Source organism: Eublepharis macularius, chromosome 10 (genome assembly GCF_028583425.1).
Source record: "Eublepharis macularius isolate TG4126 chromosome 10, MPM_Emac_v1.0, whole genome shotgun sequence".
Classification (NCBI taxonomy): domain Eukaryota; kingdom Metazoa; phylum Chordata; class Lepidosauria; order Squamata; family Eublepharidae; genus Eublepharis; species Eublepharis macularius.
Genome location: NC_072799.1, coordinates 6,355,646 through 6,368,176, shown reverse-complemented (window position 1 = coordinate 6,368,176; position 12,531 = coordinate 6,355,646). Strand labels below are relative to the sequence as shown.

Sequence of the window (12,531 nt, the reverse complement as noted above, 5' to 3'; positions counted from 1 at the left end):
TATTGGGATGCAAACAGGTCCCAGAGAAGCGTTCCAAAGCGTGATGTGATCAGCTGGAAGAGTTCCCTCCTGAGGGACCAGTCCCCCTGCCGAATGGTCGCCCTGCTCAACCAGTCTGCCTGAACATTGGCTATGCCTTTGGTACGTTCAGCTCTGATCGAGACCAAGTGATCTTCCGCCCTGTTAAGTGTCTAGGCCAGCCATATATTTGAGTGCATTGTTCAGGCTCCTAAGTTCGTGAGGGCCTATTGCTGCATGGCGCCTTTTGGAGGAAGGGAGTCTTGCTGTAGCCTAGCAACAGGGATTGGCAGACAGCGAGCAGAACCACAAATGACGCCTGACACAGGTTGGACACTTGTCAGCTTCCCTCAAGTTTTGATGGGAAATGTAGGCAGCTTGGCGGAATGTTGGACAAGTGACAGTTGAAAAGTCTATTGGACAGCAGTCAGAGAGTGAAGCTGCGAGACCAGGACGCCTACATTTCCCATCAAAACTTGAGGGAAGCTGACAAGTGTCCAAACTGTGCCTTTTGTCACTTGTGGTTCTGCTCAGTGTGAGGAGAAATTGCCTCCTAATGGCAGTTAGAGGGTGGAGGGAGGTAGATGAAGGAGGAAAATAGAGGGACTCAAGCCTGTTATGAGGGGGGGGATTACCAAGGAGGCTCCTCCACAAAGACTAGAACAGCAAAAAAGCAGAACAATCTGCACGTGGAGGGGGTAGAGAAAACGATAAGCAACTCGAAAATACAAAAATCAACACTCTAATGAACAAAGTAGTAAATACACAAATACAAGGTCACAGTCAACAGGTAACTAATTACAAATCAATAAAGATGTAAACAGGATTATAATAAAGGCTTGAATAACATACAGGCAAGCCGCTCAGAACAATACGTGCATCAACTTTGATCCAACAGGTACAGTCTTTGACTACCTTCACGTTGCTAAATCACACGGTGAGTAGAAACAGGTAAGTCCACCAAATAAACGTTCACAAATGGTCTCACAGACACAATGGTGATATTATCCTGTTCCTCCTTTTAACAAGTATGTTGCAAAAGATGAATTGACACTTCTCTAGCCTCAGATAGTTTGGTGTATTGGTTAAGAGCGGCAGGACTCTAATCTGGAGAGCCAGGTTTGATTCCCCACTCCTCCACTTGAAGCCAGCTGGGTGACCTTGGGCCAGTCACAGCTCTTCCAGACCTCTCTCAGCCCCACCCACCTAACAGGATGTTTGTTGTGGGGATAATGACGACATACTTGTAAACTGCTCTGAGTGGGTGTTAAATCATCCTGAAGTTAAAAAAAATAGCGTAATAATTTTATTAAAGGAGGGATTTTAGTTTACCTTTTAGAAGATCGTAACCCTTGTGTTAAGTGCTGCAAAATTTCTAGCAGAAGTTTATAAAGTTAAATCCAAGCATATAGCTGCACTCGATTGCTGAATGTTTATTAATTTTATTATTAACAGCTACTAATTGCTTGTTTATGCTTATGCTTCTGCCTATCCGTCTCTGATTGTAGACTATTATTATTTCTAATGCCATGATCATCCTGAAGGGCGGTATATAAATCAAAGGTTGTTATTATTATTGAGTCATGCCTTGCAGGGCTTGGTGTTGAGAATGAGTGCCAAGCTACAAGTGATGCCTTACACAGGTTGGACACTTGTCAGCTTCCCTCAAGTTTTGATGGGAAATGTAGGCATCCTGGTTTTACAGCCTGGCTCTCCATTACAGCTGCAAGACCAGGATGCCTACATTTCCCATCAAAACTTGAGGGAAGCTGACAAGTGTCCAACCTGTGTCAGGCGTCACTTGTAGCTTGGCTCTCAGTCTCTCGCCACGGGCAGGTAGCTGCCTGCTTGATCATGGGTTGAAGTTGCTTCTCTTGGAGGACTGTCTCGAATAACCGCTTGGGGTCCTGTCTGGGTCCAAGTAGTGTGTTCGGCAATCGAAATGGTTGTGAGCCAAACGAATAGTCTGTCAGAGCATTTGAGAGTCTTCGGCAATGCTTTCTTTTTATCCCAGGTCTCGATCAAGATCTTTTCAAGAGCATCCCTGAACAGTTTATCCCCCTGGGTTAGCCAGAATCACATTCTTGGACTGTAGGTCTGCTGTCCATGCTCTTACTGTCTGGAAGAAGTTGGATCAGTTTGTAATCCACACTATAGACACTCTGGAGGCGGTGGAGGATATAGCTGCAGCCTTCATGGCCTCTGCTGTGGCCTCATCAGCTCTCTTCAATGCTGCCTCTCCCTTCTTGTCTAGGTTATCCCTGATCGTCTTCTGATGAGAGACCGAATGACTGCAGAGCAGCCACTGGAGCGTCAATCACAGGCAGTACAGTTTTTTTTTACAGAATTTGGAAATTGATGATAAGCTGATAGTTTAGACCACTCAGCGTTAATACTTTTCCGACAAACCATCCCTGGGAAAGAACTCTTTGTTTCCCTTGGGCCTGGATTTGGAGCTCCCTGGCTTGGTGCCCTCCCCGCCAGGGCGATTCCTGTAGCTCTAAGGCTGAGAGTGTTTTGGTTAGCAAGTACTGATAGATCTTAGGATTAAAGAAACGTGGTAATTGTTCTGGCACACAGATTTCCTCCTCGTCATAAGACCCAGTATCTGATGACTGATCCCCTCCCCAGTGAGGCTACCTGCATGCTCTCCTATCCAGGGTTCGTTTTTGGAGGCTTTGGTCAACCACTGCCCACTTCCCCCTTGAGCGCTGGCTGGCAACCAATCTGGGAGCGGAGGGAGCAGAAGAGGAGGTAGATGCAGCTTTATCATTACCTGATGCTTCAGACTAGCAGAAACGATAGATTTCCTCTCTCACAACTAGCCTTAGTACATTAATAAAGTCAACAGACGTGGGTACGTTCTGAGATGCGGGTACGTTACCCAGTTGATGAGGAGGATCTTGTTGAGGTGGCAGGACTTGGTCTGAAGGGAAGAAGCCTGCAGCGGAATCTCTCGATAGGAGGTTGGTAAGCCATGTTCGCTGCTATCTCAGAGCTGGAGAGGCTCCTGGCATTTTTTTCTGCCAATTCCACGGGCTGGAGGAGAATGGCACTCACAGCTACACAGCAGGAGTGCGAAGTTGTTTCTGGTTCCTGGGGCTGTTTGGAGCGTTTCTGCAGCTCTGAAATGGCCGACTTGTTGCCAGCAGCGCACACAAACCGAGAAGGCACGTCAGCGCCGGATCCATCGTTCTCCACTGTGTTCGAAGTAGCCACTGGGATGTATTCCTCCTTGTCATGGAAGCTGTCCTTGGAGTCCCTGCTTTCCATCTTTTGCAAACATCTGCCTAAAATGGCTGCCGTAATTGCCCCTGCCGACCAGGAGAAAAGACGAGAAGGAGAGGACAGCAAGAAAAGACAGAAGTGAAAAATGGATGGAACTTTATAGGGTAAGAGACAGGCAGAGATAAGAACAAGAAACAGGAAGCAGAGCCTGCTACAGAATTGCTCTTCCTAGAGGCAGGAATTGAGGAGAGTGCCCCACACGCCAGGAAGAAAATTAATTCCTGCCTCCCCAACTGGACACTGTGAAGCACCCAAAGATGTCCTCCGCCTCAAAGAGAGAAAGAAGTATTTCCTGTTGTCTGTCCTAAATCTACGGCCCATCAGCTTCATTGGATGCCCTAGATTTCCAGTATTTTAGAAAAGGGAGAAAATGTTCTCTCTGTACCCTCTGCATAATTTTATAAACTTCTACTGTGCCCCTCCTATAGCAGTCTCTTTTCTAAACTGAAAAGTCCCAGACTCTTCAGCCTTTTCTCATAGGAAAAGTGCTCCAACTCCCTTTGGTCATCTCAGTTGCCCTCTTCAGTACTTTTTCCAGTTTTGCAATGCCCTTTCCTCCTACCCTAGAATTCACTGCCCATGATGACAAGATACCAACCCAAGTTGAAAATGTCCAGGGCAAATCTGAGCGCTCCTAACTATAAACGGGGGAATAATTCCATCCACTTACAGAAAACCAGGGCTCAAAGAACAGCTACAAATCTATAGAACGCCAGAGTCATTTTATTTTTTTATGATAAAAAGTGCAAAAATTAAAGGGGTGGGCCTCACATTTTTAAGCCCCGTCCCCAAAGGCAACTGAGCAGCTGGTATTCTACTAGATCAGAACACCACTGGAGTGTGAAAAAGGAATTTCAAGGAAGAGGCAGCTCCCTAACCAATTAGCCATACAAGACATGCCATGAAACTCCTATTACAGGTCAGCAGAAACGTTGATCAGTTGACAGGTACCAATGTCTATCATTGTTCAGTATTCCGTCTCCACTAGCGGTGAAGCCCAGAGGCCTTGAGATTCTCGCTTAAGGCACGATGTTTGTGCTATCCATTCAGAGCATTTGAAAATCAAAGGTTATCATGCCTTTGAGTTAAGCACGGAAGGCTACTAAGACATAAACGCTCCTCTAAAAATGGCAGAAGTGCTCGCTGCAGAATTTGGCCAAAAGCAATACGTTGAGTTGGACTCCACAGACCAATTCCACTAACAGTGGCATCTTCTACTGGATAAAGTGTCATGAACAGCAGTAAATCTGTCCACCATGGGCTCTGATCAAACATGGCACACATATAGTATAAAATACCACTACCACAATACAGACTGTTTACAGAATCTTCAAGTGTATTTCTGAGTGGAAGGCAACCATCAAAACCATCAGACGAAGTTTTTGGAGGGAATCTATTCAAGGAAACAAGCGCGGCTTCGTTATTTTTTCTTTATGCAGCTTCGCACCGAAAGGAAGGTAAGATTTTACAGCACGCATGAGACTGAGCCTCGATTTTTCTCTTAGCTGGCTCAAAGCAGTATTCTGTAGCACTCTCTCTACTACCTCTCTCCGGCTCCTATTTCTTCAGCTTCTTATACAGTCCAAAAGCCACAGCCACCAGGGAAGTCAGGGCAAAACCAACAGCAAGCGCTGTAGAATTACTCATGAGCAATGGTTCCGCATCGCCGATACTCTCATTCTGAAGTGAATTTCTTTGACCATGGTTGCTCAAAGGAGGGGAGTTGATATTTTTGATCGGCTGACCCTTGGCGACAGAGTCAGAAAAGACCCCTGGAGACTGGCTAGCATTCCCAAAAGCCAGACCAGTCACATCGGGCGCTGCAGCAAGATCAACGCTAGGAGGTTCCTCCACGTGAAACGTGTGGGTTCTGATGGAGCTATCATCTGAATGGTTGTCAAGAGAAGCATTACCATTTCCTCTCGTCACGTTTCTTCTGGAACTTGTGCTTTCAGCTGGGTCAAGACACGCTTCTTCAGAGTGACTATGCTGAGTAGAATTGCTCAGCATTAAGGAATTGCTTTCCACCGAATAGTCGTCGCTGAAGCGAAACCTATCTGAGGTTCCTGAATATTCTGTGTCTAGGTTGCTCACCTGCGGGTCAAGCCGTCCCTTTGGGATTCCCACTGAAACTAGAACACCAGGTTTCGATAGCATGCTGTCTTCCTCTTCTTGGTTACTGCAGAAGACACAACTGTCCCTGGAAGGGCGACTGGCATCATTCCTGTCCTCCCTTGAATTCGTAGGAGTACCATAGGAGGGCCAAGAAGCATTCCCAGTCACCTGTGGGAAGAGAGACATTCACTCATCTTTCCAAACAGGTAAGTGAAACCCATTTCTTCGTTCCTGCCCTTATTTCTCCACCCCCCTCCATTAAACTGGTATTTCAAAACTCTCCCTCAATGTCAGTTTATTCCACAAATCTTTTCGTGGGCCACAGGTGAATCCACAGCTCTGTGACAGAGGATGTGATTTGCACATGCCGTTCTTGGCATCTCCGGTTGCAGGATTTCAGAGAAAAGAGCTGGCCTAAGTGTGAGATTGGACTTTACAGTCCAGCTCCCTATGAGCTTTGTATGATCACAGCCATCCCTTTGCATCGAGATAATCCACTCCTGCAACTGCAGCTCTTCCCCAGTGGAAAAAAAGGTAATTTGTTTTATTTAGAGTATTTCTATCTCCTGCCTTTCTCCTGACATAGTTAGGACTCAAGGTGGGTAACTTCAATAGCATCAAAAGAAGTAATTAAAACAGTTAAAACAGAGATCACTGAAACTGCCCTGCAAGTCCCTTTAAATAACTTTGCCTTACAGACTCCCTGGAAAGCCTCAAGGGAAAACTTCGTATCTCACCCCTTCCAGGAAGCTGTTCCATAGCATTGGGACAGCAACAGGAAACTGGTTGTCATGCTTTGTGAACTAGCTTCAGACTCCACTTTCTGCTAATAGAAGAGTAGGTGTAATTTCTGCCCTTTTCCTGAGGCAGACCCCCAATTTGCCCCTCGTTGCCATCTCGGAGAGTCTTCTCTCTTCACAGATGCAACAATTCCAGGGGTATCAACTGGGTGCAGTGGGAGACAGGAAGGCAGGAAAGTTCTCTAAGTGCCTTCTGAGAGCAGAAAATCTGGATCCAGCTGGAAAATCCGGATATAACCCCACAGGCTTGAGAGTAGGGGGACTGGTAGAAGACCCTGTCACGAGGAATATAAATATTGCACATTTGCTTGCCACAACTGATGATTCTCGTTTTTAACTTTCATTTTTCTGTTCAGATGCTGGCAAAAAAAGTGCTGAGATCCAACTCCAGTTTAATACCTACCACTCGGTATATTGCCCCAATCGGAATAGCCTAGGCAAGCCCGATCTTGTCAGATTCCAGAAGTTAAACAAGGTTGGCCTTGGTTAGTAATTGGATGGAAGACTTCCAAGGAAGACTATGGTCGCCGTGCAGAATGCAACGGCAAACCACCTCTGTTAAGTCTCTTGAACATCCCAGCCACGGTCGCCATGAGTCAGCTATGACTCGACAGCACTTTCCATCACCACACATTTTGTATATTAATAATTGAACAGAAAACAACACAAACTTTTGCAAATATACCAGAGTGTTATAGTTGTTGCACTGTATAAACTAAATACTGTGCATTAAATAACTCTCCATGCTTTTTAATTCCCACATTATTTCAGGGCTTTCCCCTCCACCTACTGTGAATTCTGATGCTCCGCAACATCTATGCCTCTAAAGCTGACACAGCAAATTACCTTCTCCTGCGCCAGCTCAGAGCAGGTCCAGACCTCTGTCCCCTCCAGCTCTCTCTCCTGAACAGGGTGTTTAAGATCATCAGAATATCCATCGCTCAGGGTGTCTGAAACAGCTGCAGGTGAGCTGGGAGGAATCACATCGGTGGAGGAAGAACCAGTGAAGTCTGAAGGCAGAGGCCGAAACCTAGCAAGAGCAGCGTTGAAGATCCGGCTGTTCTGCTCCTTTTTTGACGACCTTTGGGGGAGCTGATCACCCCGGGAGGGAGACTGGCCAAGCAAAGGAGCCGTTGGTGGAACAGCCACGGCTGCAGCTACTGGAACATAGGGACCTGCACACAAATAACACACACGTTATGGAGTTGGACACTTTGCAGTGCATATGCTGCAATTCTGCAGAAGCGTTAACCTGAAGAATGCAATACTGGATACAAAGGCCAGCTTCCCCAGAGCTTCAAAAGGAAATGAAATGACCATGTTTCTAGACCTTATGGATCCAAAGGTATGTTGGAAAGCATGCAGACAAATCCTGTTATAATTTCAGAAGCAGCTGACCGAGACCGCTATGTTTAGGGGTACGGTTACGATGCCCCACAAGACATAAAGAGGGGCAAAGATCTCTGCAAAACTAAAAACAATTCATGCAGAATGAGGGAAAATATGCACATGGTCTTTATATTGCATAATTCTGCAGTTAGCATGAATTAAGGCTTTTCTTCTAGCAGAATGTCAGTGATTTTTCGCGCTGAGCACACAGCCTTGAATTTTTCAGTGTCCCTTCTTCCTGTATATATGTGTTTATATGTTTACTCGTTCTCCAGTTGAAAAAAATGATACATTCATTTGTATTTGACATCTTGTTTTTATGTTGTGATTGTTCACTGCCTTGAGCACCCTAAACGGAGCGGAAAGGCAGCATACAAAGGTTTCGAATCAATAAAATAAATGCAATAATGTGTCTTTAAAGCATTACGTGAGAGCTAGGAGGATTTGCTCTGATGGCTCTCAAGTGAGGCTGACAGTTAAGTTAAAACTGGATGACAAAGAGAGACAAGACATGAAGTTATACCCCTTCCACTTTCAGTGCTTGAGAGGAATTCCTCAGATGGCTTCACAGCAGCAGTTCAGCCCTTAAAAATGGGGCCTGAACATAGAAGGCCCTGTTCCACATCCTACTGTATTTAATGAAATGGGAATCTGAAACTGGCCCTCTTCAGAAGATCTTAACAGGCAAGCTGGCTCATTATGCGAGAAATGGGCCAGAGAATCAGAAAGGGTTCCTCAGAGGAGGCAGCCCCGGCGTAAGTTTTTTTCATGGAGTATCTTGGCTTCATCCCCACCGTAAGCAAGCTGGGCCTTTAACTGAATGTCCACAAGAGGGTGCTTACCCCTTCTTTCTAGGTCAATTGTTTTCCCCCCCGTGGAACCAGCCAGAGATCCTTCGTGGAGCTGGCCCACACCTTTTTTCCAGAGCAAGAGAACAGAGGTGGTTTCACTGTGCCTGCCCGGCTTACCGTGGGCATCTTTTTGCTCTTCCTCAACTTGTATCTGCTGGCTGAAGGGTTTGTTGTTGGTAGGATCACCTAACAGATTTTCTTGTTGGTAACCACAAATAGCTTGGTGGTTGTGTTGTTCAGGTTGCGTGTTATCTCGACGTCTTGGAGTCATGGGGGGTAAGCTGTCAGAAGACAAATAGGAAGTCTCCTCGGGCTGATTTCTGGAAGCTGCAAGGTCGGTAGAGGCAGCAGCTTCTGGCTCAGCGGCTGCTGGAGATACACCACCGTCAACCGATCGATTCACGTTCCCAAAATACCCATTTTTCACACAAACAGGACGTGGCGGGAAACCATCCCAGTTCCGTACCAAATTACCTGCGCTGGAATTTGAGGATACAGGCTTGGCACTTTGCATTTCCTCCTTGGAGTGGCTCTGGCGCTTAGCCAGAGATCTGGAAGATGCAGCTTGGACATCAGGCGGTTTCTCATACTGCACCTCTAAGCTGACACTGGATTCTGCTGCATTTCTACTTTGCTGATTTGGAGTGGAATTACTTAGCTTTTTGTCCTCCCCGTGTGCCTGAAAAATCAAGGAAATAATGTAACTAGACAGGGGTAGCAGAGTCACCCCCCAGATTAACCTACAGAGAGGCGCAACAGCCGCAAAGGACAAGGAAATATACTGATATATTAAAAATAATTTTTTAAAAGAAAAGGCATTCAATTGAAGATAACTGCAAAATATATTTCAATTGCCCTACCTGCCGCAAGAAAAAAGATTATTGGAATTAAAGCTGGTGTCCTAAACATCCGGATTTGAGTCCAGTCGCATCTTAGAGACCAACGAGATTTTCAGACTGTAAGCTTTCGAAAGTCAGAACTCCCTTCTTCAGACATGGGAACCAGGGAGATCTGACTCTCGAAAGCTACTAACTGAAAACCACGTTGGTCACTAAGGTGCCGCTAGACTCAAATCCTGCTGTTCTACTGCAGATCCACACGGCCACCCACCTAAATTGTCCTGAACGTGCACATCAGCTGGGAACACACCTTTTGCAATGTGTGAAACTCTTCGGCACACAAACAATCACGTGGTTTGTATGTTTAAAAGATAAAGTGTCAAATGAAGAACGTCTGCGCTGTTCTGACTTGGCAGCAGTTCTCCAAGCTCTCACGTCCTCCTCGAGGCTAGCTCACAAGAGTTCTTTTTAAATGGAAGATGTTGCAGACTGAGTTAACTACTGATTGATCCTCGGAACTTCTGCATTTCTACTGAACTACAGCTGCTCCCCTAATTTCTAGAAATCCTGGAGGGAGTCTGTCCCAGACAGAAGTGAAAGGCTGTCCTGAACTCGTAGCTTTGAATGCAAAAATGAAGAAAAAGAGGGCAACTGGTGCAAAGGGAAAGAATCTTTTAATAATTATGCAACCAATTAAGGGTTGCATAATTATTGAAGATCCTTCCCTTTGTACCGATTGCCTTTGCTTTGCCTTGATGTGGTCCCCCCTTCTTGCTTGCATAAAGCTTTGAACTCCAAGAAAAACTATCTTGGAAGAAGAAAGCAAAATATATTGTAAGGCACTATCCACAAAAGGAAGCCTCTTGAGCATTAGGATTCACTACCCTACTTCCTATTAATCATCACGAAGTCTCTCCTATTCCTGGCCCCTTCTCCCACTAAAAGGTTTGCTGCAGACGTTAGGAAAGCTTTTCCCGATCTGAGACATTAGTGAGATATTCCCTGTCAGACAATTCAGAGCTAAACGGGCCAAGGCTCTGACCTGGAATAAGGCAACTCCCTGTGTTCTTATTCCTCAGATCACCAGCTGAATGTCCCACTGTGGTCTTAGGCTGATGAAAACTCATCCCAGGTCTAGTTTCCCTATCCCCCAGGCTTGCTTCTGTAGCAAAACTTTTCCACCCAAGCCTCAACTTCCCTGCTTCCTCATAGATCCAGAAGAGTTAGCCGTGTTAGTCTGTAGCTGCAAAATAGTAGAGTCCAGTAGCACCTTTAAGACTATCCAACTTTATTGTAGCATAAGCTTTCGAGAACCACAGCTCTCTTCTTCAGATGCATCTGACGAAGAGAGCTGTGGTTGTATTGTCGAAGAGAGCTGTGGTTCTCGAAAGCTTATGCTACAATAAAGTTGGATAGTCTTAAAGGTGCTACCGCTTTACTATTTTCCTACTTCCTCATGGCCCTCTCCTCCTCCCTTGTCTACCAATGCACAAAGAGTCCTCGACTTCTTCCACCCCATCCGTATCTCATTCCCCTAATGCAGAACCTACATACCTGGCCACAGGCTAGGGTTGGTTACTCCAATGAAAAATATAGCCCTTGAGGCGTTAGTGGCCCTAAGTCTCGCCTCATTTTCAGTACCGCGTTTCCCGAGCCCAAAGCCGACAGAACACAGACAAACCTCTGCATTTACAGTTGTCTCGCTGCTCCATGACTGAAACTTAGTTTCTTGAACAGGAGACCTGCAATCAACTACATCTTGGGGGGATGCTGACGGTGCAGGTGTTGAGACGTTTACAGCTGTGGGAGGCTGGGCTCTGGCTGGTCTTGACAGGTTACGTGGAGGAGAAAGCGGGCGATCATCAGAAGAGGTCGCACTGGGGACCACAGGAGCAGATTTCAAAACGTGTGACTGAGAGGCGTTTGCAGCAGCGGGGGGAGTAGAGCTTGCCGAGGAGCTCCTTTGAGGGGCTGTAAGAAGAACACACACAAACTCATGAGGTGGCCTGTTACGACCCCCTTTCTGTTGTGTAGTTAAGATTTTGCCTTAAACCCTCTTACACCCTCTGGGTAGACTGCTGCCACCAGGAATTACATTCCAAAATAGTTCATTTAAATTTCCCCTTGAATAACGTGCCCAAGTGTCAGGCTCCTTCGGGGGACCATGTGGCCCTGAGGATAGGAATGGGATATAGGTAGTGTTGCCTGCTTCTGGTTGGGAAATTCCTGGAGATTTGGGGGGTGGGAGCCTGGAGAGGGTGGGGTTTGGGGGAGGGGAGGGACCTCAGCAGGGAATAATGCCACAGAGTCCCCCTTCCAAGGCAGCCATTTTCTCCAGGGGAACTAATCTCTGTCAGCTGGAGATCAGTTGTAATTCCGGGAGATCTCCAGCCGCCACCTGGAGGCTGGCAACTCTAGATATAGGAATAGCATGACCAAATCCCCCCCCCCAATAAACTTTTATTTTTTGCAAGAAGTGTTATTGGTTTCACTCTATTACTGAACCTTGATGATTTCAAAAATATCAGTTCTTAAAAGTTTCCTTACATAGGTTCAGTCATGTAGAATTATAGAACTTTCTCTCTCAAGCGCACACAGTTTGCCTGCTTTCGACAGAATGAATGTTTTCTCTCAGACACACAGAGTTCAGGCTTCCACACAGGTTGCCTGCTTTGCCCAGACTGAAATGTTTTCTCTCAGTAATACACGGACACTCTCAGGCTGCGCACAGCTTGCCTGTCTAAACCAGAATGCCCCTTTAGTTAACTGAATGCTCAGTAACTAAAATCTGCATTGATTCCGCCCCCAGAGCATTGCCACTGTCCGATCAGCTTTCACTCCAGTCACACTTCTCAACTCCGTCCATCCTCTCAGTCATCAACCGATCATCTCACTCACTCTTCCCTCTCGTTCATCTCTATCACGTCAAACATTTAAAACCAACACACATACTTAAAATCATTACGTGGCAATTTCTGAAAGAGGGAGGGTATCACAGAACAGCCTCGCTGACCTGCAGCGCAAGTGCGATTCTATTTCGGGTCCTTCTAGAGGTCGAGACATTCAGCAGCCATCCAGGAGTCTTCGCCTGACAATGCACTGTTTTTCCGAGCCCGCAAGACTCCAGAGGGGTTCTTTGCTTTTCTCTGGATATCTATGTGGCCACCAGCTGGTCATTTAGAGTATCTCCCACAAAGAGGGCCGGCAGTCCTAACACTCGGTCTATGTTGC

The 12,531-nt window shown here is 46.2% G+C and overlaps 1 protein-coding gene across 3 annotated transcripts in view; it reads right to left on the bottom strand.

Moving 5' to 3' along the window:
• Positions 1-1,808: 1,808 nt before the first annotated feature.
• Positions 1,809-12,531, bottom strand: part of MAVS (mitochondrial antiviral signaling protein) — a 28,220-nt gene continuing 17,497 nt past the window's right edge. Inside the window, exons 4-8 of one of the 3 annotated variants that reach the window (XM_054989614.1) lie at positions 10,982-11,271; positions 8,936-9,140; positions 8,579-8,830; positions 7,068-7,396; positions 1,809-5,589 (exon numbers count right to left, since the gene is read on the bottom strand). In XM_054989614.1, the coding sequence (XP_054845589.1) occupies positions 4,864-5,589; positions 7,068-7,396; positions 8,579-8,830; positions 8,936-9,140; positions 10,982-11,271 (1,802 nt within the window). In that variant the 3' untranslated portion in view covers positions 1,809-4,863. Of the gene's footprint in view, positions 5,590-7,067; positions 7,397-8,578; positions 9,141-10,981; positions 11,272-12,531 lie in introns of all 3 variants that reach the window. The other 2 variants (XM_054989613.1, XM_054989615.1) reach the window with 2 other exon arrangements.